Source organism: Biomphalaria glabrata, chromosome 7 (genome assembly GCF_947242115.1).
Source record: "Biomphalaria glabrata chromosome 7, xgBioGlab47.1, whole genome shotgun sequence".
In the NCBI taxonomy this organism is placed as follows: domain Eukaryota; kingdom Metazoa; phylum Mollusca; class Gastropoda; family Planorbidae; genus Biomphalaria; species Biomphalaria glabrata.
This window is the reverse complement of record NC_074717.1, coordinates 10,416,039-10,441,175: the sequence shown is the minus strand read 5'-3', so window position 1 is coordinate 10,441,175 and position 25,137 is coordinate 10,416,039. Positions and strand designations below refer to the sequence as shown.

The following is a 25,137-nucleotide window of genomic DNA, read 5'->3' as shown; positions in this document are numbered from 1 at the left end:
TTATGAGAAGCAAAATGTAACTTGCATTAAGGAGTCAGTGACTTTTTTTTTTAAAATTAATTTTACAAAACCAATATCAACTCACTCTGTCTGTCTGTTTGTCTGTCTGGCAAAAAGTTTGTTTTTTTCTCCAATGTCCCATTCCCTTATCAAGTTAAAGCTTCTAACAATTATTCATTGAAGCTAACAAGATTTGAATATTAACCAAATATTTTATTAATTGTTGGTGATTAATGTTTTTCTTGTTTATTTTTTGTTGTTTTTTTTGTTTGTTTGTTTTTTCAATTCTAAATTTTTTAAACATTGATTCATCTGAAAGAGATCGCATCATAACGCCAGAACTCACTCAAGATAAGACATTCAACAAAACACCTGGTCATTGTTTTTTTTTTTTTCATTTTATTGCAACACTATTGGCAAGTACATGACTGTAGAAATGTAAGACTGAAGTTGCTTTGTCTAGTAGTAACCTTTGCCACCGCCTGTAGAGAAATAAACATTCAATGTTGGTTAATATTTCAAATAGTACAGTATGATTATGTACGCTAGTATTGTTATATCTCTGCAGTAAAAGGTGCACACTAGTGCACTGTTAAAGATGAGTGATGAACAGAGGGTAGAGACAAGATGGATGACTGGTTCCGGCTAAGTAGATGGAGAAGCAGAACTAGAGATAGGCTAGAACTGACTGAGAAGCAGAACTAGAGATAGGCTAGAACTGACTGAGAAGCAGAACTAGAGATAGGCTAGATCTGACTGAGAAGCAGAACTAGAGATAGGCTAGAACTGACTGAGAAGCAGAACTAGAGATAGGCTAGAACTGACTGAGAAGCAGAACTAGAGATAGGCTAGAACTGACTGAGAAGCAGAACTAGAGATAGGCTAGAACTGACTGAGAAGCAGAACTAGAGATAGGCTAGAACTGACTGAGCTGTAGAAGGGATCGTTGCCAGCGTGGTTAGAAGGTGAGAAGCAATGTCGGTTGTCTAGTCAGGAAGAAGTATTGTGAGGAAAATGTGGAAAGGGTCGTTAAGACACAGGAAGCAACAGTGAACCTTATTTGTTAGTGGAAGACTGAGTGAACTCTGCAGGCCAGAGCTAAATGAACACATAGATTATTAGATAACATAAACAAAATAATAATAAATATAATAATAATAATAAATAATAATATTAACAAAATAAACAGCACTCATCTATTCAGCGTGATATTTCGTCAAGTGTTTGCCCTAGATTCGTTACAGTATAGACTTAATGAAAGTAATTAACAGCATCAACATTTATAAGGGCACGTGTATCTAAATATTCAGTAATATATCTCATCGACTTTTAGATACAATATTTCAGAATAATTAGAGACAAAATCAAGCTTAACAAACTACAGAATTATTTGACCAACCTTATGTATTGATCTATATTCTGTTAGCATATTTTTTTACTAATCTATTTCAATACCATAACTTCGCCCATAGAGCCGTGTGTTTGATAGGCATGTAATTATAAGCTAATATCACAGACATTCGCAATGACACCAGCGTTCATTTAGTTGTTTGTTTTAAAAATAAATAATTCATGATCCAATTTGTTTATATCCCTGCCCCTTGACGATTGGCCAAATCCGTAGAAAAAACATCACTGAAAAGAAACTTTAGTAATTAAGTTTCTCCTAAGACGCGGGCTATAACCCATACCTCCTAGGTAGTTTTGTATAATCAGTTAAATGTTATTAAATAAATGCCTATATTGTTATATATATTGTTATAACTCTGCTCCTACGCCGACGCATATGGTGCGCACCAGCGCACTGTTCAGCACAAGGGATGGACAGAGAGAAAGACAAACAAAGAGACAAAGAGGATTCTGGTTAAGTTCTTGGGAACTGAGAGAACTTTGTATTCCGATGGTAGTTGATTGTCTCTATTGACTTCATTTGTTATTTGTTTATTAAACTGTATGTGAGATTATTCCTTTATATCGTCGAGTGCTTGCCTAAATGAACAATATACAAAATTTTTCTTACCATATCCGTAGCCTCCATAGCCACCACTGACACCAACAACGGGCAAGACGCTGACAGCACCTTTGCCGTATCCACCATAGCCACCTCCATATCCACCTCCGTATCCACCTCCGTAACCACCGCCGTATCCACCTCCGTATCCACCGCCGTATCCTCCACCACGTCCCCATCCGCCGTATCCTCCACCACGTCCCCATCCGCCGAGTCCTCCAAATCCACCAATACCAACAAGGCCGACTCCAAGTCCTCCACCGTAGCCCCATCCACCTTTACCTCCATATCCACCACCGAGTCCTCCCCATCCGCCTCCGAATCCTCCCCAGCCTCCACCGTAACCGCCTCCGTATCCACCATTGGCGGTAACCATGGCGACCAAGAGCAAAACAGCTACAACAGATTTGTACATTTTCTGAAAAATAAAAAAAACTTTATGGATGCATTGGGGATTGTCATCAAAGGCGAAAAAAAAAAATGACTGTAAATAGATAGCTTTTTGTTGTTTCAGTAAATCTTAAGCTAGACCTCCAGAAGTAATTTAAATGTAGAATGTGGCGTATTGACCATTATTATTATTGTTATTATTATTATTGCATTCATTCAAATTCGCTTGTAAATGCATTTAACTTGCACATAATAAAAGGGTCACCCCCGAGAATGACTCAAATACTAAGACTGACATGTTTCTACAGGGCTGTTTTTGTTGTCTGTGTTTTCTAAATAGATTTACTCATTTAAAGTCACATCATCACAAAAATGTTGTCAATTGTCGGAAATGGTACCAGTAAGTTTTGAAGCTCGCTAGCTCAGGCATTCATCTTATTTCTATGAGATGACCCATAGTCGCTTCTCGACTGAAGGATGCCACATTATTTCTACATCATAAAAAGATATCTTATGTAATGACTCAACGCGTAGAAGCTGGGTTTCATTGGTTATTTCCTTAGTGACGCAACAGAACATTTAAAAGTTGGAACGGAAATAGGAGAGAGACGGATAACGGACGACGAGAGAGACCGCTTGTAGTGATTTGGACGACGTGGAATGTGCCCTTCTTTCTGTAATGAAGTTTTATGTGCTAAAGGCTGGGTAAAATTATTGTATACTATTCGTCCTGTTGATTTGGATTGTGCATTGAAGAACTCGCTATTGTAATAAAAACATTTCAGGTAAACAGGTTGCTCAACAACACCTTCACTCAACTAGATCTACCAGCCAACAACTATGAATGAACAAAGTTTATTTTTTATGTCTCTACTTCACCGAGTTAGTTACAAAAGATAAGTACCGGCTTCAGAAAGAATAAAAAAATATCAAGTCCAGCCTTATCTCGTACTTAAATGCCGTAGCACATCCCTCAAAGCCTAAATGGACAATGTTAAATGAAAAGCATAGAATAAAACTCGCTAGGAAGAAAGAAAAAAACAACATTTTAATTGATTGCTGTTCTGATAATATTTTAAAATTAATAATCATCACTACAAATAAATAATTACCTGTATGTTAGTGACTACGGAAAAAAAATCCGTCTCAACAAGGGAGGCAAGCAGTTAAGCTGACTAGAAGCAGACGTATCTTACAATGAATGAGAGCCCTTTTATATATTTTGTGAAACATTCTTATAGCCACGAGGGACACAACTCTAAATAAGCTTCATGCTGTAATCATTTCTGATTAACATTTTAAAAATAGTGATTATTCAATTTACCGTTTTTTTTTTACACAAGTCCTCCATAAACTGTTCTTAAGTTTCTCAGAAGTGACATGCTGGCTTTCAACTGTCACATTTTGTCATGATTGTCAATGTGTGAACGCATACAGTTTTACAATTTGACGAGATTTACATTTCTTCTTTCTTTTTATTTAGAGTCGCTACGCTTTTTCTGTACGGAATTTCATATTGATCTTTAAAAAATTGTCAAAACAGTATTTCTAAAATGTCTATCCCTCTACCACTATGTATTGCTCCTAATGAGGGAAGGAAAAGGACTATCAATAGTAAGTTTATGCAATTGGAAATATCTTTATTAATTGTTTTTGATTAGCGCAACTATATAATGCTGAGTGCGCTATAGTTGCATCATATTTTGTGGACCACCCGGGGGGAGGGGGGCAGTGGAATCTGGAAGAAAGTACCGTGCTGCTTTTTAAAAAAACTATTTTTAAAAATTTACATAAGTCTGAATTTGACTAATAGGTCTCTAACCTCCATTAAAGAAGACCGACGCGTTAGCCACTTAGCTATTCAAGTGCTTATATAAATAGAATGTTTTATAGTCTAAAAAAGTCTATAGTTTTACATATATAGTGAACGACGTAATTCACTACGTAAGGCTTATCTCACTAAATATAATCATATCTTTCCACCAAAATATGATGGGTACAGTGCAATTCAACGGTGCCAGCTCTGAAAGTTTCAGTATTAACAGCGGAGTTTAACAAGGATGTGTCCTGGCCCCAACCCTCTTTAGAATTCTATTTTCACTGCTAATCCACAACGCGTTTGACAAATCCACCGAAGGCATCTATCTCCATTCAAGATTTGATGGCAAACTCCTAAATATTGCCAGACTGAGGGCCAAAACTAAAATCAGAGCCACCCTCGTAAGAGATATGCAGCGGATGACGCAGCGGTAGTGGCACACACGTAAGAGGAACTCCAGTCACTAATGTCCCGCTTCTCTCAGGCCTGTAAAGAATATGGCTTGACTATTAGCACGAAGAAAACAAATGTTATGGGACCACCTGCTACAGCACCACGAATTCTGCTATCTGGGATCCACAATTAAAGATGACCTGTCTCTAGAAGAGGAGATAAAAAAAAACGCATAGGGAAGGCTGCCTCGACCTTCGCTAGACTAGGCCAAGAGTTTGGGAAAACCATAAGCTAACTACGGTGACCAAAATGGAAGTCTACAAGGCATGCGTTATGAGTACACTGCTGTATGGCAGTGAATCATGGACCACCTACGCAAAGCAAGAGAGAAAACTGAACTCATTCCATTTGAGATGTCTCCGTAGGATCTTGAATGTCACATGGAAAGAAAAAGTGTGCAATACTGAGATCCTTGCGCGATCAGGTATTCCCAGCATCTTTACAGCCCTCAGACAACGCCGTTTGCGCTGGCTTGGACATGTTCGCCGGATGGAGGACAAGCGCATCCCGAAAGTCATCCTCTATGGACAAATCGCGTCTGGCACAAGAAAAACTGGTCGCCCCCACCTCCGTTACATAGATGTAATAAAACGTGACCTCAAATCAGTGAACATCAATACTGACCATTGTGAGGACATACTCTAGACCGCAACAGATGGAGAGAGACAGTGACCAAGAAAGATATGGACAGTGAAAGAACATGGGTCTCAGCTCAGGAAGAAAAATGTACAATCCGAAAAACGGCCAGCTCCTCTACCACCGAAGCAAAAGCCACCTTAACCTGCGTTATCTGTGGACGGGAGTGTCTCTCCAAAATAGGGCTCCACAGCCACATGAGGAAGTGTGCTCCGAGATGAACTATAGTCGTTCTACGACTGAAGGAGGCCAATGAAGGCCTATCTCCCTTTATTATACATTTCTATATAAAACAAAATTAATTATTCACGACTAACTGGTTAACTAATAGTTTTTTTTTAATTGATTCGCGTGTTTTCATCGAAAATAAATAATTGTTCAATTTGATCCAAGAATGGGAAGTTGGAGAAATAACGTGTGCAAGATTCCACCCAGAAAGACAGAGGGAGTAGATAAAAGCTTTGTAAAAGATAAAGGAATTTCGTATTAATCACAAACTTGTGGGTGGCTCTTTCGAGTCAGTTGTCAAGTTGCATTCATACATTTTATTACAAACAAACCTAACAATTAATTGGCACAATGAGTCGTGGTTTAAAAGATATGTCTGTCCCAATAAATATACATGCAAAGGTCTTCTCTATCAAAGAAGTCACATGGTCACTATAATATGGTCCCGGTTTGGACACGTGCCTTCTGCTGTCCAGTTTCTTTCTGCAAGTCGTTTGGAGTTTCTGAGGGAGACTTAGAGCCAGCACATACAAATCTAAAGAGTTCGAAACTATTGCTAGTGATATTTCCAAATAGAACATTGAAAGAGTTTTAAAATAAGGTTTAAAAGGGTGTTTGGGTGTGTACATGAAAATAGGCTTGAAAGATTAAATGTAAAAAGAAAAAGAAAAAAGAGTTCACTTAAAAAAAAAACACAACCTAATAAAATTTTCAGAAAGACACAGAAATAAAGGCACATTTCTTATTCCGACTTCCGTAGAGTTAATAGAGCATGGAATGGGTTGCCTGAATCAGGCAGGAAAACCAACGACATAGCAGAGTTTTAGTTTTTAATTATTATGTATGACTAGATTAGTATTTTGATTGTGGATTATTTACTCTTTTGAAATAAGGTCGATAAACCTGTTGCACCTATTTTGATACGAAATAATTTGTTATTGATAACGGATTTTTTTTTATATAGCTTTTGAGACGGACCATTTGGGGGGGGGGGGAGGCTGCTAGGAAAGTCCTTTGCTACATTGGAGTAAAGTAATTCTTCTTGAGTAGTGCATTTACATTTTGAAAAGGCTTATAGCAAGTCTTTTTGTTTGTAACATTCTATTTTAAATTTACCTGATTTATTTTTATGAAGTTGGACGAATCAATGAACGAATTTCAGATAAATGTTACATTCTTTGTTTTCTGTTAGTCTTTTGTTTTGTTTGTTGTTTTATCTTTGTAAGATTTTTTTTATGGCAAAATGTGGTGTGCAGAGCTGATCTTTATTTTTTGGAGAGGAAGTTGTAGAAAATTCCAATGATTGTGTATAAAGTGGTAGTCACATTGATGATATGTCTTCAACTGTACGAATTGGATTGTAACTTCAACTACTGAACACCCAATGCTAGTGGAGACTGTATAGTGTATATTGTACTGTTCAATACAGAAATTCGCTCTTCATTTATGCGTTGATTTTAAGAAACCCATCTACGTTCTTCTAAAGCAATTAAATATAGAAAGAGATGGAAAAAAGAGAAATCGATATAAATGAATATGGTGACGATATTGTCGTGCGCATCTGGTAGGGTATTTTCGTTTGAGCACCATAAGGTCTTATTAGTTCTGTTTCTAAGGATGCGCTATATTGGTGTCATTGTTCTCTTGTTGTGCCTTGAGATGAGTCTCTTTGTGTTCTCTTGGTGTGCCTTGAGATTGAGTTATCTGTGTGGTGTTATTCCCCAGTATTGGGTAAGTTAGTTTATCTTACTATCTTCTACATGTCCTAGCTTTACAATCGTTTCTTTAATAATCGTGAGAATGGCGGTATCAAAGGAGTGTGTATTTTTTTTATCTAGGGACGCAGGCTTGGGACTCTGCTGGAGTCAAGTCTGAGTTGTAGGCTTGGTAGTTGACTATTGCCCGTGGCGTTGGGTTGGCGTTGTGAGGCCTGATTGACTATGGCACTGAGATTAAGGTGTGCTATAGCCCTTTGAATGTAATCTGTAATTGCCACTGATATTTATTCATAATGTATGCCTCATAATATCATATATATCATTAACTCATTAAACCGTTGTTGTTATATGCAATATTGTTATTCACTAGTATACGTTAATATTTGATTTATTCGTTCCTAGATATTTATTGAGACTGTTAGGGGTGCCCAGGCAGACGAGCCAAGGCTAAATTATAACCCCGGCATAAAGCTAATAAACACTGTTCAGGTGGGGAGCCCGGCGGAGTACATCATACCCTAGATGAGCGCGAGGACAAAACCCACCTGACAGATATAATGGATTTAATAGAAAAACATAAGAAGATGAAAAAAAAAAATAAAGGAAGATTTAAATATATTTTGAAATGAATAGACAAAATAAACAATGTTAAGACGCCATAACGAAGGAACACTTGCTGTCAACTAAACAATGAAATCTTCTTTTTGCTATAGGTTGCACTGAGTGAATCTGAGAAATACTAATCTACAGTGGGCTCCTATGTAGACATTCTTAGTGGTGAGAGAAGAGAAGAGTTGCTGCTCTTGGTCCGGTGACATTAGAATTATGTCCCCTGATTGGAAAAAAAAATCTTTTAGTGTGTTTGATTTTGTTGTGATTAGAATTATATTGAAATTTTTGTAAAAAATTAACTACAGATTTTGAAATGCCCTTGATACACAGTGAGTACGAAAGAAATAAGTTTTTATCTATTAACCATGTTTAAAACCAGCAACGAACTTTAATTTGTAAAATAGATTAACAAACGACATATTTAAAATATAGATTTTTTATTATCTGCTGTATTTATATTACAGGACCTCAAGTTACGTTAGTCCCGAGTAACGGTGCTTACCATATATTATATAAATCCTTGTTTCGTAATTACGACACATCTCCCATATACTGTTTAAGACCTTGACTCAAGTGGCCTTGCGTCGTACACGCAAACCTTGTGCGGGAACCAGTTGGTATGCGCGGCGGAGGATATTCCAGCTACCGTCGCCTCAGCGTGGCGCCTCCGTGGATACGTCCGCCAGGGGATGCGGATAGGCTAAGAATGGTAGCGCACATAGCTCTCAGTGAGCTACCACTCGTACGGTCGAGAGACTGTACACTTCACGTGGTAGGGATGTAACAAAGGCTCGCTAACCCGTCCAAACCCCCACTGATTCGTTCCCCAACGGGGGCCATACGCGCTGTGATGGACCCTCGCACGGGTTCGGTGGGACATAATAGGCATACGAAAGGCCCCCACGCAGGCTCGGCCTCCGGCCTTGCACGAGAGGGGGATACTCGTGGGGGCTCAAGGGGGTCGTGTCCAGCGACATACCGGACGAGAGTACATGATCGTTTCGGATAAGGCGGGATTTCGGACAGAGGGATTGGTGAAGAGCCGATGCCTCATCCTGGCCATGGATAAAAGCCTTTCCTTGGTCAAGAGGTCCATAAAAGGGAACCGGAAGTTCTCGGACCTTCAGGACATCTGTAACAGGTATGCGCGGCGGAAGAGATAGTTTACCCTCTGAGTTGCCATTTCAGACTTACCTCCCCCAGTATCTAGAGCATCTCCTGCAGGTTCTGCTTCATCAGATTCACCTGCCACAGTATCTCCATAACCTTCTGCATATTCCTTCTCCCAATAAGCTTATTTTTCTCTTTTTCGTTATTTCTGTTTTATCTCATTACTGAACGTATTCTGTATTTCCTTTATTTTTTAAATACTTAATCAGGGTCCTGTGTTAGGATAGATGTTGGACTAAGATAAGTGCTTACAGTATTTACAAAAAGTATGTACGTACGATACGACTTGCACAGGAAAATTGGTTCATGAAGCGACGTAGGAATGGATCAACGTCGTAACTCGAGGACTCCCTGTAGCTGTAATCCTCTAACATTAAAATTGTTTTTAATGTAGCTTAAGGTGGCTGCTCTATGATAAGATGTTTCATTAGACATTTTGAGAGTTTTTTTTTTTTGGTAGCATAGATAAGTCTATTTTGTATATGACCTGCAAAGTCAATTTCTTGATTCTATTCAATAGTCTCTAATTCTTAGCCTTTTTTGACTAGATGAAATGGTTTGCGGAGCTATGTTTCATGAAATAGGTTCTGCTGATGACCTCTGACCTCGTCATGTATGGACATGAAGTAATTAAATTTTAATTAATCTCCACTACGACTCAAACCCATGACTTTGGCGGTACCACTTTAGGCCCTTAAAGAAAAAAAGTAAAGTTCCCCTTTCAGACCTTGTGGTCTATAGGGCAGATGATGTAAAGGTCATCTGTTTCTGTGGCCCACGGTTAACAAGGGTGTCATGTGGCCAGCACAACGACCAACCGCCTTTACTTTTCCCCAACTAATGTCAGGTACCCATTAGAGCTGGGTGGACTCAGAGGCGCCCGAAGATCCCGAAATTAAAAATCCCAGTCTTCACCAGGATTTGAACCCTGGTCCCCGGTTCGGAAGCCAAGCATTTTACCGCTCAGCCACCGCGCCTCCCACTTTAGGCCCTTAATTATGTGTAAAAGTGTTGTGTTTTTTGTTTAAACCCATTCCTTATTTCTTCACTGTTAAAAACCTGAGATTGGAGAGAGGAGGAGGAGGGAGAAAGTAATGCATATAACAAAAAAGAAAGTCGCTGGTTTTGAAAGCTTTGAACAATTACTGACAAAAAGTATGTCCATTTGAAACTGAGGCACAGGACATTGGAGAGTAGAACCATTGGGCGCCATTTACTATCTTCAAACAGCATGTCTATTTCATTTCGCTGATACTCTCCCGCCCTTCTTATTACTCTCTTTACTCAAATGTTCAAACATTTTTAGGTTTGACAAAAGATTTGGAAAAAATTAATCGAGATTTTAATTTGGGAAATGGGAAAGGCAGATTTTTTTTTTTTGACTTTTTTTTGACGCATTGGGGAGATGGTGAATTAAATTTGAGTAGATTGTTTGGTGTGTTCATGTACAGCCAACTTATCTCTTAGCCATAGACATAAATAAATATAGACTGGCCGATTAAAGAGTTTTATGAAACGAAAATTTGTGACTTGCAATTTTGTGTACTTTATTATACAGCATTTATGAGCTATATAAAAGTTAAGTATTCATATCTATTTCAGCCACACACCTATATATATTGTAAATAAGGAGGCAGTGTAGTTTTGTTTAATCTCTAAGAATGAAGATCATGCAATTTTTCATAATTCGGAAATCCGAATAAAACAGATATACATGTTTTCAAGTTACATGAAGTTACTTCCTTCGGCCAGTCTATATTTATTTATGTCTATGCTCTTAGCTTTGTATATTCTCAATATAATGTTGTTTTTTCAGTCTGTGGTTATCACATATATTAAAGAAAACTAAATGTGAAATGATTCGACCAGTTCGATTATGATGATATAAACGCAGAGGCTGCAGTCATTAATGGATAATGTCATGTAATAAAATTTTTGTAAACACAAGTTTATAAAATAAACATTATAAATCAATATATATATTCAACAAAGAATATGAATAAAACACAATGTTATTTATTTTACTATTAACTTTATTGCAACATATATCGTATTAAGTGTTGTAATGTAAGATTGAGGTTATGTAGTCTAGTAGTAACCTTTGCCTCCACCTGTAGACAAATATATAAGACATGATGGTTAATATTTTAAATGGCATCAATATTACAAATAGTATACTTTAAAAAATAAAAATATAGGCATCTAACATAATATCCACAATCGCTGTGGTATGTATATTTTATGTAGGTAATAATTTTTTGGTCTATTTTGTCATAGGTTCAGAATTAAGTTTAATCATAAACATATAGCCCAACTGTGGTCAGTTTCATTGCCTGGCAAATACAGACGAACACACAAACACAAACACACTGTAATTGCTTTTTTTTTCTAAATTAATTCCCCCAGAAAGTTGTATGGAAAGTGGACCAACAGAAATATTTGTGTTAGTTTTAGATACAGCACAATGGCCAGAGTCCCTTACTTTTCTCTGCTAACAGAAGGTGAAGCCAAGTTTGATTTCAGCTCCTCTCCCACAAGCCCTAAATAAGTCAATACGTGTTATCCCGATAAAAATTAACATTTCTTTACCTTAGTACATCACATCTCTCCTAGACCACAGGCTTACTACTCCTACTAATTCTTTTATAATAAAGTAAATATTTATGAAATTTTATTTTGCTCACCATATCCGTAGCCTCCATAGCCACCACTGACTCCAACAACGGGCAAAACGCTGACAGCACCTTTGCCGTATCCACCATAGCCGCCTCCGTATCCACCTCCGTATCCACCACCGTATCCACCACCATATCCGCCTCCGTATCCACCTCCGTATCCGTATCCGCCGCCACGTCCCCATCCGCCGAGTCCACCGAATCCGCCAATACCAACAAGGCCGACTCCAAGTCCTCCACCGTAGCCCCATCCACCTTTACCTCCATATCCACCACCGAGTCCTCCCCATCCTCCACCGAATCCTCCCCAGCCTCCACCGTAACCGCCTCCGTATCCACCATTGGCGGTAACCATGGCGACCAAGAGAAGAACAGCGACAACAGACTTGTACATTTTCTGGCAACGTAAAGGAAAAGAAATTAATAACACAAAAAAAAAATTGACTTCATCAGTGTATACATTATTAGTTTCGAACAAGATAGTATAGTCTATAGACTTATAGAGATCATTATTTATATAGTCCTACTGCTTTGTGTTATGTGCCTTCGTCTGTATTATTGTTCTATTTTAAATCATGTCAAGTCTTTTAATTAAAAAAACTGTTTCTCGTTACTGGAAACTTATTCATTCAGTACCTTTTACCTAGATACATTAAACATTACTCACTAGGAACTCGTTTAAGTGGGGGGGGGGGGGGGAAATGGATAAAATATAATTACATTGGATCGCATCGAGGTATTGATCCAAGTTGGAATAAAGTTTCAGAAACAACATGAAAGTGAAGAATAATTTTAATATTTCTTGAATTTAAGGTGGCAAGGATTAATAAAATATCTTGAACCAAATTGAGTTTCAAGAAAGGAAATATTACTGCTCCGACACATTCAAGCTTTTTAAAATAATTTCGGCGCATATTATCAATATAGAGGTGTATAAGAAATAACTGTCCTGCAGGACAACAAGGGACTCGAGTGGGCGGAGATGACAGTCAATAGCGCATACCACACTGCCGCACTATGCCCTCATAATAGTATCAAAGAAAAGAAAACATATTTTAAGGAAGTTTGATCCTATACAGGTGACAGATATATACATAAATAAATATTATACAATTACCTGTGTGTTAGTGACTACGGAAGGAAAAATCCGTCTCAACAAGGGAGGCAAACAGATGAGCTGACTGTAAGCTGAACAAGTGGACCTTTATATACAGTTTGTGTCACGTGCTTATAGCCACAAGGGACAATATTTGGAATAGGCTTCAAATTGTAATCGTACATGATTAACATTTTTAAAAATACGATTTAAAATCTTTTACCTAAGCTCTGGATAAACCTTTCCCAATGTTAAACCTTTGTGACATTTTGCTTTTCAACTCTGTCATTCCGTCAATATTGTCAGTGTTTATAAACACTAATAAACAGTTAATAATTTTAATAGATTGGCTTTTGTGTGTGTGTGTTTAGTATTGACGATATATTTTTTTTTACCTTTGTTTGGTTTATGCATTAGTCTAAACAAATTGTACAGTAATACTGCCTCTCATTTCAGTTGAACCAGTATGTACTGTTATTTTTCTTAGCTCGCTGATATCAACTGACTCCATCTGTCTTGCTGGTCCAAATCTTGTCCACTTTGTTTCTCCCACTTCCCAGTCTCGGATCAAGTTGAAACTTTGCACGATTATTCATTGCCGATGACAATACATGGATCAATAAAAAAAAATTACGATATGGAAACGATTGAATGGTGCTCTCCCCCCCCCCTCCCTCCCAATGCAGGATAGCAAATGCTAAAAATTTGCTAGACCAGGAGAGTAATGTACGCCATTGTGTACACTGTACAGTTATAATTGATTCAAAATAACAACAACCTTTATCAGCCTGGAGGTTCACAAGACCATGTTTGCCAAATGAACACATATTTGTTTACACCCCCACAAATCAACTTGGGCCACTTTAATATTACTGCCTGATTGTATAGGCTGTGCCTAAATCATTAGATTGTTTCAATCATTGAACACATGGTCTATTAGTTACAAAAAGTACGGAGATTTAGATCTACATAAAAACAAGTAAAATAAAAAAATTTAGCTTTAAAAAATAAAAGGCACATCTAGGTGGAAGAACTCCACATTTACAACCACATACCCAAATACTGTAAGATTCATTTCCCTTTTCCGGTACCACTATTTAATTAGCTATTGCGTTAACTTTTTATTTATGTTTATTGATTCATGTTTAGCTAGGAATAATTGTGCAAAGTTTCAACTTGATCCGAGATTAGGAAGTGGGAGAAATAACCCGTTCAAAATTTGTATTAGAGACAGAGGGTGTTCATATAAGTTTTACAAAACCAATAGAAGTGGATAGAAACTAGTGGGTAAGAAAACAAATCAACATCATTGTTTTTGTAAAGTTATAAACATTGACAGTGTGTTGATTAAATTTTACACAATAAGTTAAGATTGAATTGAAAGATGAAAATAATGCTGCATTAGTATTTTGATTAAAAATTAGAATTTGAACCTGGTAAAGCTTAGAAACAAATCTATACTGGATTTTGTGCTCTATTTTTTTCCCCAAATAATGCACTGTGCATTCCAATTATTAGTATTTTACGCCTCGAGAAGCAATCCTTTCCCTTGTCAACTTTGACTAAAGAGGCCAATCCTAGATACACATCCACGTTCATAGGTTCATCTCATCTCTGCCTGTGGTCCCTTCTGGGCTTAGGCCACCAACCAGATTCCTCCAGGCATCTCGGTTCTGGGTGAGTCTCTCCAACTGTCCCATGTCTTCCCCATCTGCTTGACATCTGCTTCCAAATCGCGGCGCCATGTATTCCTTGGTCGTCCCCTCTTCCTCTTTCCTTGGGGGTTCCGGGTTAGGGTTTGCCTCGTTCACAGGTTAGACGTAATCACAAGACGCTGCAGAGTTTTCAGCATTCTTCCTTTTTCTGGTTCTGAACTTTTAGAAACTATCCATGACCCCTCCTTTATGCTTGCCCTCCATGTGTGAATCTTTCCTTTGCTTCATTTCTTCGGCTTTTTGTTGTCGTTGTTGAAGAGCTTCATGTCGCTCTTGCACACATCAGTATACCCTAGAGGTGGACAACCTTAACATTCTCCTGCCTTCCATTAGATCACCATACAATATATGCTCAATCATTGGCGTAAAGGATCGGATCTACAGATAAACATATTGTTGTGTGTTGACGGCCGTTGACTTGTAACACTAAACTGTTGATAGACAACTAAGCCGCTGTAGGCGTATTTAATTTTAACTTATAAAACTTGAAATAACTTCTTTGTGAACAATATTAAATAGAACTTGTATTACAATATAGACACATTTAACATGAGATGAAATAAATAAATGTAGCAGACTTTAGTAATAATATAAACGGATATTCTGAACAAAATCTAACTCACTACCAAAAAAACCCACACATCTTTTTACTCTGGCAATCTTGAGTCTTCTGTCCTTCAAAGACAGCTGATGAAAATGCCTCTTAACTTGCATCATTCACAACCAATCGCCAACCCTATTCTCACCATCACCACAGAAACACACACATTCACGCCATAAGATATATACACAGAAGATTTAATTGTCACTTTCAATGAGAGTTTTAATATTTTACGTTCAATGTTTAAAACAAGCCTCACACTTCAAGCTGTCAACTAAATTAAAAATAAATATCTAATGGGAAGAATTTCCAATGACAATGGCATTCAGTTAATTCGTGATAATATAATATTATTTTTGTAAAATGCCGCTACAGTTATTAATGGTAATATTTGTGTACGATTTCTAGTGGGTTTTTTTTTGGGTGGGGGGGGGTTCAAGGCTATTAATTCTGCAAATAGTGACTGCATCGTGCCCTGTAATGCCTATCGAGTCAAAGCCATGGTAGACTAAACATAATTAGATACTAAGAGACAGACTACTATGTTTGGAACGTGAAGATGCAACTGTCCAGGACGGTGCCAGGACCTCGCGCTTAACAAGTGGCCTCCGTATTTTCCACAAATCAAGTTTAAAATATACACTTTGATATGTAAAAAAAAAAAAAAAGGAAAATGAGATTAATTTACAAGTACTCCATTTCATTTTTCACAGACAAGCTTTTAGATGCATTAAAGTTATAAAGTACATTTTAATTTATATTGAAGATTAGAAGGGTAGACTTCACAGAAATCTCTACAATAAATATAGAACTGATTCTGTTACTTTACGAAGAAAAAATTTAGAGTTGATAATCTTGAACCACATTCTACTAATGAACTTAAACCTGATCAAGTATAGAGATTGTATAAATGAAATCTTTATGTCTACATTAAAACTCATCCAGGACCTTTTGTTTCAATGCATCACACCTATAATGCTCAAATTACGGTTCGTGGGCCATATCCGACATGTGAATAACTCTAAAGGAGTGTAACCACAACCCCTAAAGGAAAGTAACTACAGCCATTAAATAAGGGTAACCACAGCCAGTGGCGTCACTAGGCACCCGCACCGGGTGACACCCACCTGGGGGTGACACCCAAGTGAGAAAAATGCACTTTTCCAAAATGTAACTTTAAAAAAAAATTACTGCCTCGAATTTCTCTCAAATTTTAGTATCAACATGTCCCAACCCTTTTTAACTTAATTCTATTTGACTTTATTATGTGTTGTAGACGCCAGAGAAAGAGTTTCTGAAGCTCAGAAATGTAAAAAACGCTTGGCGCCTGGGGCTTCGCCCCGGACAACTTTGAGTGAATTGGAACTGGTGAAATCTGCCCGTGTGGAGTGTCACCAGAGAATGCTGACGCTGACCATGTCCACCAGAAATGCTTTCTTTACCAAGAGGCCCGTACAAGGCACTGGCCCCAAAACACCACAATACAAAGAAAACTATTTGAAGAGCTCCCTGATTTGTAAAGCACTGCGCAGTTTATCTCATATATTGGTCTAGTCATCTGAACACTCCAGCATAAAAATGAGAACGAAGAAGAAGAAGAAAATTTGATAAAATGTGAAAAAAAACATTTCAAAATAGAATTGAAAACCATTTTTCGAGCATAAACAATTTATTAATTATCTTACAGTTTTATTGTTCAAAATAAAGAAAAATGTTTGTTTTTGAGGGGAAGATTATTTTTTCCTGGGGGGGGGGGAGGATAACACTCCTAGCTAACCGCACCGGGTGACACCGACCCTAGTGACGCCACTGACCACGGCCCCTAAAAGAGTCTAAACACAGTTCCTAAAGGAGAGTAATTACAGCCCCTAAAGGAGTGTAACCAGTCCCTAAAGGAGTGTAATCACAGTCCCTAAACGAGTGTAACCACAGCCCCTAAAGAAGTGTAACCACAGCACATAAAGGACTGTAACCACAGCACATAAAGGACTGTAACCACAGCGCATAAAGGAATCTTACCACAGCGTATGAAGGAGTGTATCCACAACACATGAGGAGTGTAACCACAGCCCCTAAAGGAGTGTAAACACAGCGCATAAAGGTGTTAACCACAGCCCCAAAAGGAGTGTAACCACATCGCATACAGGAGTGTAACCACATTGCATGAAAGAATGTTATAGCAGCGCATAAAGGAGTGTAACCACAGCCTCTAAAGGATTCTAACCACCACACATAAAGGAGTGTAACCACAGCCCCTAAAAGAGTGTAAACACATCGCATAAAGGAGTGTAACCACATCGCATAAAGTAGTGTAACCACAGCCCTTAAAGGATCTTAACCACAGCCCTTAAAGGAGTGTAACCAGTCCTCAGCCCCTACAAAAGTGTAACCACAGCGTATAAAGGAGTGTAACCACGGCCCATAAAGGAGTGTAACCACAGCCCCAAAGGGAGTCTAACCACAGCCCCTAATGGAGTCTAACCACAGCCCCTAAAAGAGTCTAACCACAGCGTATAAAGGAGCCTCAGAGGTTCAGCTGCCTTTAATATGAAAAATTTTGCAATGAAGCGCTTTTACATAGTTGTCGGAAATATATGTTCTCATGCTGAAAACATTAGTCAACAGAGGGCGGACTGTGTGCAAAAAATCGGCCCTGGCATTACTTACTATTCGACACATCTTGAGTGCGAAAGGATTTGTCCCTTTCGTCAAAATAGGTAAAGTTTGATAAAGTATCAAAATCTGAACTCATGCATGTGTTAGTTGTTGTTACATATTGCTGTCCTACAAGCAGATGAACATGGAGGCTATATGAAAGCTCAAAATGTGTATAGAACAATCGCATTCACAGTCCGAGTAGAAACTCATTTCATTAGTTATAGTTCACAGTTTTTCTGTGCAAACTATTCTTAACTTTTTTTCCCTTGTAAACCAGCTTCATCTCGTGATTTTTCTTTTTTAGAATTCCTCTTATCAGCTTGCAAATTCTTCATCGGGTCAAAAAACAAAAAAAAAGTCTTAAGTCAGGATGTATTTGACCAAACTAAAATCTTCTATACCCTACATTTAGATCAGTAGTCTAGTCTAGATTACTATCTTTTAATATTATATTATCTGGAACTGTCTATCATCAGACCAGTATTTTATGTACTCTGTAACAATTTATAAATGCGCTTAAACCAGGATTTTTTTTCCGGAAAAGCGGGAAAATGGGGAGGCAGTAGTAACAGGGTAAAATAATTTAACATTTTTTTTTAAATTTAACATTTATTAATTATTAAGAGAAAAGCTATTCCTATTGCAAAAATTCCTCAGCTTCTTACAAGTTGAATTGTCTTAGAAAAAACATTTTTTTTCTGTGTCACTTTTCTTCGAACTTTGAAGAGAGGAGACACAAACAAAAGAATTGTTTATAAAATATCAAAAAGTAACTTTTTAAAAGGTTATTAACATTATTGACATTAATTATGTAATTCTGAAACTGAAGCACTGAGCCCTTTCCAGAAAGGGATCCTGGGAACCCGGAGACAGTTGCATCATTGCTATCTTCAAACAACGATTCTTATTCTATTTGTCGCTATCTAGATTATTTATATAGTAAAGATTAATTTAAAAATTCAACATTCACTCTGCAACAGTGTGTATGTACAAATAGATCTCTTTATTTTATTATTTTATTGCAACATATTTCGGCTATAAATTTGGTCTTGTACTCAGATTGAAGTTATGTTGTCTAGTAGTAACCTTTGCCACCACCTGTAGACAAAGGTATATTGAACATCAGTTAATATTTTGAATGTCATTAAATACATATAATAATAGCAACAAGCATCGAATTCAGTTCAACACCTATTAAGCCTAGTAAACTGTACGTCTAGTCACTGAGCAATTTGTTCTAGGTAAATATCTCACTTGTCACTGATATGTACTTGTCACTGATGTTGCCACATTGCCACATTTATAGATGAATAAGTTTTCCAATCAAATGTTGTTAATTTTTTCCGCAGAGATAAAAATGTGTTAAATATTTTAATTTTTTTAAAAATTGTATTCCAATGTATTCTTATATTCAGATGATGTATAGGTTTAAAGTCATATACCCATCTCCCCTTTAAGTATAACTAATGGTATATTGTTACATCTCTACATCGCAAGTATTCTAGATCAATAGTCAATACAACAGTACAAATCAATGTAACGAATCCTTAGCATAACAATGTTCCCATAAGATACCATTTCCAACTGTCTCTTATTAGATAAACTAAACGTATAACAAAATAGTTATTTAAACAAGAAAAATATATCAAATCTAAGGGAAAGAAATCCGCACTTACAACTATATCTCTCAATAATGTTGAAGTTATTAGCTCTCAAACAAAATGATTAATTACCAATAATTAAATGACTAATTGGTTAATTTTTAGATCGATTCATGTTTTTTTTATAAGTACAATAAATAATTTTTTATGGTTTCAACTTGATCCGAGAATGGTTGTGGGTGAAACAATTTTTTTTTCAATTATTTAAGAAGTCGAAATCCTACATATTTACCCGTATCTGTAAATATTGGAGGATTATTTTCCCGTGTTAGCAATAAACAAAATAAATAATTATCATTAACTAATTGATTACTTGGTTGTTGTTGTTTTTTTGCTGATTCATGTTTTAACTACGTCAATGAACAATTGCGCGAAGTTTCAACGAGATCCGAGAATGGATATGAGAGAAATAACGTGCACACATTTTTTAACAGACAGACAGACAGACAGACAGGCAGAGTGAGTGGAAATAAGCTTTGTAAAAAAAAAAAACTCACCATATCCGTAGCCTCCATAGCCACCACTGACACCAACAACGGGCAAGACGCTGACAACACCTTTGCCGTATCCACCGTAACCACCCCCGTATCCACCGCCGTATCCACCACCATATCCACCTCCGTATCCACCGCCGTATCCACCGCCGTATCCTCCACCACGTCCCCATCCGCCGAGTCCTCCGAATCCGCCAATGCCAACAAGGCCTACTCCAAGTCCTCCACCGTAGCCATATCCACCTTTACCTCCCCATCCACCACCGAGTCCTCCCCATCCACCTCCGAATCCTCCCCAGCCTCCACCGTAACCGCCTCCGTATCCACCATTGGCGGTAACCATGGCGACCAAGAGAAGCACAGCAGCTACTGATTTATACATTGTCTGGAGAAGAAAAAAAGTAGACTTCATATGTTATTTATACTGGATGGTAGAGTGAATCCATTTTTATATATCTTGAATTATAATGAAAGTTAAGGTTTGGTTCCGCAATGTTGTCATTGCCGGAAGTGGTTATGGATGTAAGCACTCCACTACCTATAAAATGCTTCCTAATGGCATGCGTCTCAAATAGCCTCTGACAACCAGTCCAATTCCTGGCCTTTATATGTGGCTCAGATACTGAGTCCGGAGGAACTGTTCTCACTAACAGGAGAAGGGGCAAAGGCGAGTAACTGGCGCCTTAACCAGTCAGCTTTGTGAATGAGGGGCTCGTTAGCAATGGCTGGCTTCCCACCTAGGAGAAGGAAAACTCTAAATTCAAACCCCTGTTGCCTTGAAGCTATACCCAATCATTGTAAAGGCTTCGGGAGTCAACCCTAAGGCAAAATCAGGAGCTGGCAGTTTGCAGCACCCAGTGCTATACCCTGGCAGAACGCCGCTGACCCCAAACTGTATCGGCACTGCCGTTCCTATGGATACATCAGCTGCAAGGAGAGGGGGGGGGACTGACGTGTGGTCGACATCGTTCCGATCACAGCTAATGCCCAGGCATTCATTTCATTTTTATGAGATCATCCATAGTCGCTTAGCGACTGAAGGAGGCTGTAAAGTTACGGTGTGTTAGTTATAATGTTATTATCCATCAATTTCAAGAATGTCTGAAGCCTCTGATAAATTATTTCTGCAACATATTTATTTTAGAAAGTTTAAACTTGCATCAGTTTGAATAAAGTTACAAGAAAATGAGACAAAAATATATATTTTAACACCTACTCAATTTCGAATGACATGAATATAGTTTCCAAAAAAATGAAAACTGAATTACCAATGCAATTTTAAAGTATAAAAACACTTTCTCAATCAAACTGTGTTTTCTTAAAATATTCAAATAACTGATTTATAAGATCACACTATGATTAGGCTAATGGTTATATACATTGATATTTATTTTAAAAATAATAAAATATTGTACACAAATGTAGTTAGAACTTGGAAAACAAGAACTACCATCATCCTACACACAGCATCACACGTTTGGACATTATTGACGCCATACTTAACTGTATTGTAGTGACTACGGAACTTATACTCCGTCTCAACAAGGGAAACAAGCAGATGGGCTGACTTGAAGTTGATGAATCTTAACATGACTAACAGCCCCTTATATACAATCTTGTCTCATAGGCTAATAGCCGCAAGGGACATCAGCATGAATAGGATTAAAATTGTAATCAAATCAGATTTTTTGTTTAATTTCACTATTCAGTAATCTCTCTTTAAGATTTCAAATATGATCTTTATGTCTTTGTATTGAGATGTATTACTTTTTCAGTTCTGTCATCTTGCTGTTAATCAGGTCATTTTATTAGATCAATTGCTTAAGTTGCAAATTACAAGATAACAAAGTGATTATTATACAGGGTATATGATCCAACGCCTCTCCAAAAGGCTTAAAAATATAATCAATTACATTTTACAAAGCTTACATCAGTTCACTCTGTCTTGTAAAAACTTTGAAAACGTTATTTCAACCACACTCCTTCTTCGATGAAGTTGAAAATTTGCACAATTATTCATTGGCGAAGACAAAACAAGAATCATTTTTTTAAATTAACCAATTAGTTAATTAATTACTGAAAATTAATTATTATGTTTGATATTAGTCCTTTAGTATTCAGAGATATGGGTAAATATGTTAAGTTTGTCCCCTTAGATACTAGTACACGTTATTTCGGTAACCCAACAAAATAGCGCGGACAAAATAGCGCCGACAAAATAGCGCGAAATTTCCCGACAAAATAGCGCAAGACAAAATAGGCGGGCTTATATATCATGTGTATAAAAGTACAGGATTATTAGTAATTTAATGTCCTGGGCAGCATGTTTGTTGATGTCTCTATCTCTTTCAATATTAATAGACCTGAAAGTATGCCATATTTGCAGAGAACGAGAGTACTTTAAATTTTAAATCATTCTCCTTTTTCACCAATGTTTAAAATGCATAAGTTGCTAAAGAATAGGATTTGAAATATAGTGACCCCGTTCAAACAGTGATGAAATTTCTACGTGACATTTCGTATAATTTAACTTAGTGATAGTTAGTGTGTGCGTGTGTGTATCTTTGCCTGTTTTCAAAGTACACTTTTGAAATGTAAATAAATGATACATTTTTTTTAATTATTCATTTTAGCTTATTATAAGTTTTGCTTACTTTTTGCATATTTATGATTTAAGATATCTAAAGTGTTTCCACAAAATGACTAAAAAATCATGATAACATTACAATGGATGGCTGCCTGGTCGTGCGGTTTGCGCGCTGGACTGTCGTTCAGATTTATCGATGGTCCAGGGTTCAAACCCTGCCCGCTCCCATCCTCCGTCGTCCTGCGGGAGGTTTGGACTAGGAAGTAATTATCTTCAACTCTGAAGGAACATCCGAAACATGTAAAACATTTTACAAACATTTTTTTTTACAGTGAGGTCAGTTGTCATAATCCCCTCGGTTGATATAACAATGGAGTATATAGTTAGTTTAGATAACTTCCATAAACACTTATTATTATTATGTTAGAAATGAACGAGTAGTCATTCTCTGGCGCTGCCGCCGAAGATTTGCAGGTGTGCCGCGGGAGTTTTCAGAACGCCACACGTGCACGCGTTACACAGGTCTGCCTACTATTAATTTTTTTTTTTTTTTTACATTGCGATGACATCCCCACTTGCAATGATCAGTAATAGAAGTGGAGCGCTCCATAGTGACGGAAAGGGTTGTTAGCTCTTCAGGTTATGGCGTCCACTATACAAATATTATTATAAATGTAGGCCGCTTTAGCAGACTCACGTCAGTTCTTGAATTGGTAACGATAATAATGTGATAGTAAATGTTATTGTTTGGTCAGGCCCGTCCTTTTATTGTAACCCAGTAACCCACATTGCTGGCATGTCGAAAGAATGTGCTAATTAACAGATAGGGGGCGGGGTAATTGAATGCCTTTTAGGCCTATATATATGGACCATCTAACTTGAATAACGCAGCAGTTAAACTTTAAACAGACAAGAAATGGTTTCTTAGTCTCTACTAGCCTACTATTACAAATAATAAGCGATGTGTTTCATGTAAATTGTTTAGGTGAATTTTAATAATAACAAATTATCAATAAGCATTATTCATTGTTATCCATGGATAAATACGTTAGCAAGAATGAAACTGCGCAAGCGTTAAATGAAAAGCAAGGAACCAAACCAAGGTACAAAGAAGATTACATCGGATATGGTTTCATATCTTCGGGAACTGAAGATTCTCCATTGCCATTCTGTCTGATCTGCAATGCAACTCTGTTGAATGAGGCGCTTGTTCCAAGCAAATTGAAGAGACACTTGGAAACAAAACATCCAGCTGTAAAAGTGCAACCGAGGGAATACTTCGAAAACATCAACGCTCAACAAAATAAACAAGCTAAGAAACTTACGAACTACCTAAAGCTGCCAGAAAAGGGATTGATTGCAAGTTATAAGGTTGCTCATTTATTAGCAAAACGTAAGAAAGCACACACAGAGGCTGAATCAGTCATTGCACCAGCTTTAGCAATAGTTGTTGAAACTATCCTTGGACCCGATGCCGCCGAAAAAGTTAAAAAAGTTCCTTTGTCAAATGATACTATCTCGCGCAGAATTGAAGACTTATCGTCAGATTTACAAGATCAAATCTGCGAACACTTTGATGTGACTGACGATGAAGTGTCTCTGCTGTGGTCTCTTCAAGTTGATGAATCCACTGACGTTAGCGGCAAAGCCCAGCTGCTAGCTTTTATTCGGTTAATAAAGGATGAAAAATGTGTCAACGAATTCTTATTTTGCAAAGACTTACCAACTACGACCAAAGGCGAAGATATTTTACAAGTGGTGAACGAAAACATTTGCTATTTAAACTACAGTGGAAAAACTGTGTCAGCGTTTGCACCGATGGCTGTCCTTCCATGCAGGGAAATAGAAAGGGATTCGTCACTCTTGTGCGTCAAGAAAATCCAAATGTATTAGTTGTTCACTGCATGATCCACAGAGAAGCTCTTTCCTTCAAATCTTTGATGTCTGTTCTGGATCAAGTGATTGAAGTTGTAAACTTTATCAAATCTCGACCGCTTGTATCCCGACTTTTCTCTCAGCTTTGTAAAGCAATGGATTCAGACTACAAATGCCTCCTGTATCATACCAACGTTCGTTGGCTCTCCAGGGGAAAAGTGTTAAAGCGTGTCGTCAAACTCAAGGCCGAGTTGATGTCATTCTTGGAGGGTGAAAAAAAAAGACTTTGGATTTTCTATTCATGACGAGATCTGGTGGGTTAAGGTGACATTTCTCTCTGATTTATTTGATAAATTAAATTCATTGAATTTAAGTCTTCAAGGACCATCGGAAACCATCATCACTGCATCCTCAAAACTGAAGTCATTTTGGGGAAAATTGTCTTTGTGGCAAAGTATGATCTTGAAAGGAGTCTTCGACTGCTTTCCTACTTACAATGAATGAGCTTCAAATGAAGAAATCACCCCCGAAATTCTGGACACTTTGACACACCTGCAGTCAGCATTGCAGCATTACTTTCCAACAGTTGGAAGTAATGAATATGGATGGGTCAGCTATCCATTTGGAAACAATGAAGCTACGAATCTGACAACTGAAGAAGCAGAGCAGCTCATAGATTTAAAAAACGATGCAGTTCTTAAGTCAAGTTTCGCCGAGAAAAGCCTGGATGTTTTTTGG

The 25,137-nt window shown here is 37.5% G+C and overlaps 3 protein-coding genes across 4 annotated transcripts; all 3 read right to left on the bottom strand.

The window, feature by feature from the left end:
• Positions 1–379: 379 nt before the first annotated feature.
• On the bottom strand, positions 380–3,626 carry LOC106066608 (ctenidin-3-like). The gene is made up of 3 exons (XM_056035086.1): positions 3,514–3,626; positions 2,021–2,429; positions 380–482 (listed from the first exon to the last, which is right to left on the bottom strand). The coding sequence occupies exons 2-3, from the start codon at positions 2,424–2,426 to the stop codon at positions 460–462; spliced, it is 429 nt and encodes a 142-aa protein (XP_055891061.1). The 5' UTR covers positions 2,427–2,429; positions 3,514–3,626; the 3' UTR covers positions 380–459.
• A 7,423-nt stretch (positions 3,627–11,049) lies between these two features.
• Positions 11,050–12,985, bottom strand: LOC106067209 (ctenidin-3-like). Its single transcript, XM_056035087.1, has 3 exons — positions 12,830–12,985; positions 11,722–12,109; positions 11,050–11,148 (listed from the first exon to the last, which is right to left on the bottom strand). The coding sequence occupies exons 2-3, from the start codon at positions 12,104–12,106 to the stop codon at positions 11,126–11,128; spliced, it is 408 nt and encodes a 135-aa protein (XP_055891062.1). The 5' UTR covers positions 12,107–12,109; positions 12,830–12,985; the 3' UTR covers positions 11,050–11,125.
• A 5,779-nt stretch (positions 12,986–18,764) lies between these two features.
• On the bottom strand, positions 18,765–21,574 carry LOC106067208 (acanthoscurrin-2-like). Of its 2 annotated transcripts, none has more exons than XM_056036685.1 (3): positions 21,442–21,574; positions 19,941–20,322; positions 18,765–18,880 (listed from the first exon to the last, which is right to left on the bottom strand). In XM_056036685.1, exons 1-3 carry the CDS (start codon positions 21,526–21,528, stop codon positions 18,858–18,860), a joined length of 492 nt encoding a protein of 163 aa, XP_055892660.1. In that variant the 5' UTR covers positions 21,529–21,574; the 3' UTR covers positions 18,765–18,857. The 2 variants fall into 2 exon arrangements, with proteins under 2 accessions (XP_055892660.1, XP_055892659.1); XM_056036684.1 differs by having other exon boundaries at positions 21,388–21,508.
• Between the last annotated feature and the right edge of the window lie 3,563 nt (positions 21,575–25,137).

What these genes read in the sequence shown, in the direction of transcription:
- LOC106066608 (XM_056035086.1), bottom strand. Translation starts at nt 2,426, where the DNA reads ATGTACAAATCTGTTGTAGCTGTTTTGCTCTTGGTCGCCATGGTTACC. An exon ending in CTATGGAGGCTACGGATATG is followed by an intron (nt 483 to 2,020) that starts GTAAGAAAAATT and finishes ATTTCTCTACAG; the next exon opens with GCGGTGGCAAAGGTTACTAC.
- LOC106067209 (XM_056035087.1), bottom strand. Translation starts at nt 12,106, where the DNA reads ATGTACAAGTCTGTTGTCGCTGTTCTTCTCTTGGTCGCCATGGTTACC. An exon ending in CTATGGAGGCTACGGATATG is followed by an intron (nt 11,149 to 11,721) that starts GTGAGCAAAATA and finishes ATTTGTCTACAG; the next exon opens with GTGGAGGCAAAGGTTACTAC.
- LOC106067208 (XM_056036685.1), bottom strand. Translation starts at nt 21,528, where the DNA reads ATGTTAAGATTCATCAACTTCAAGTCAGCCCATCTGCTTGTTTCCCTT. An exon ending in TCCGTAGTCACTACAATACA is followed by an intron (nt 20,323 to 21,441) that starts GTTAAGTATGGC and finishes TTTCTTCTCCAG; the next exon opens with ACAATGTATAAATCAGTAGC. An exon ending in CTATGGAGGCTACGGATATG is followed by an intron (nt 18,881 to 19,940) that starts GTGAGTTTTTTT and finishes CTTTGTCTACAG; the next exon opens with GTGGTGGCAAAGGTTACTAC.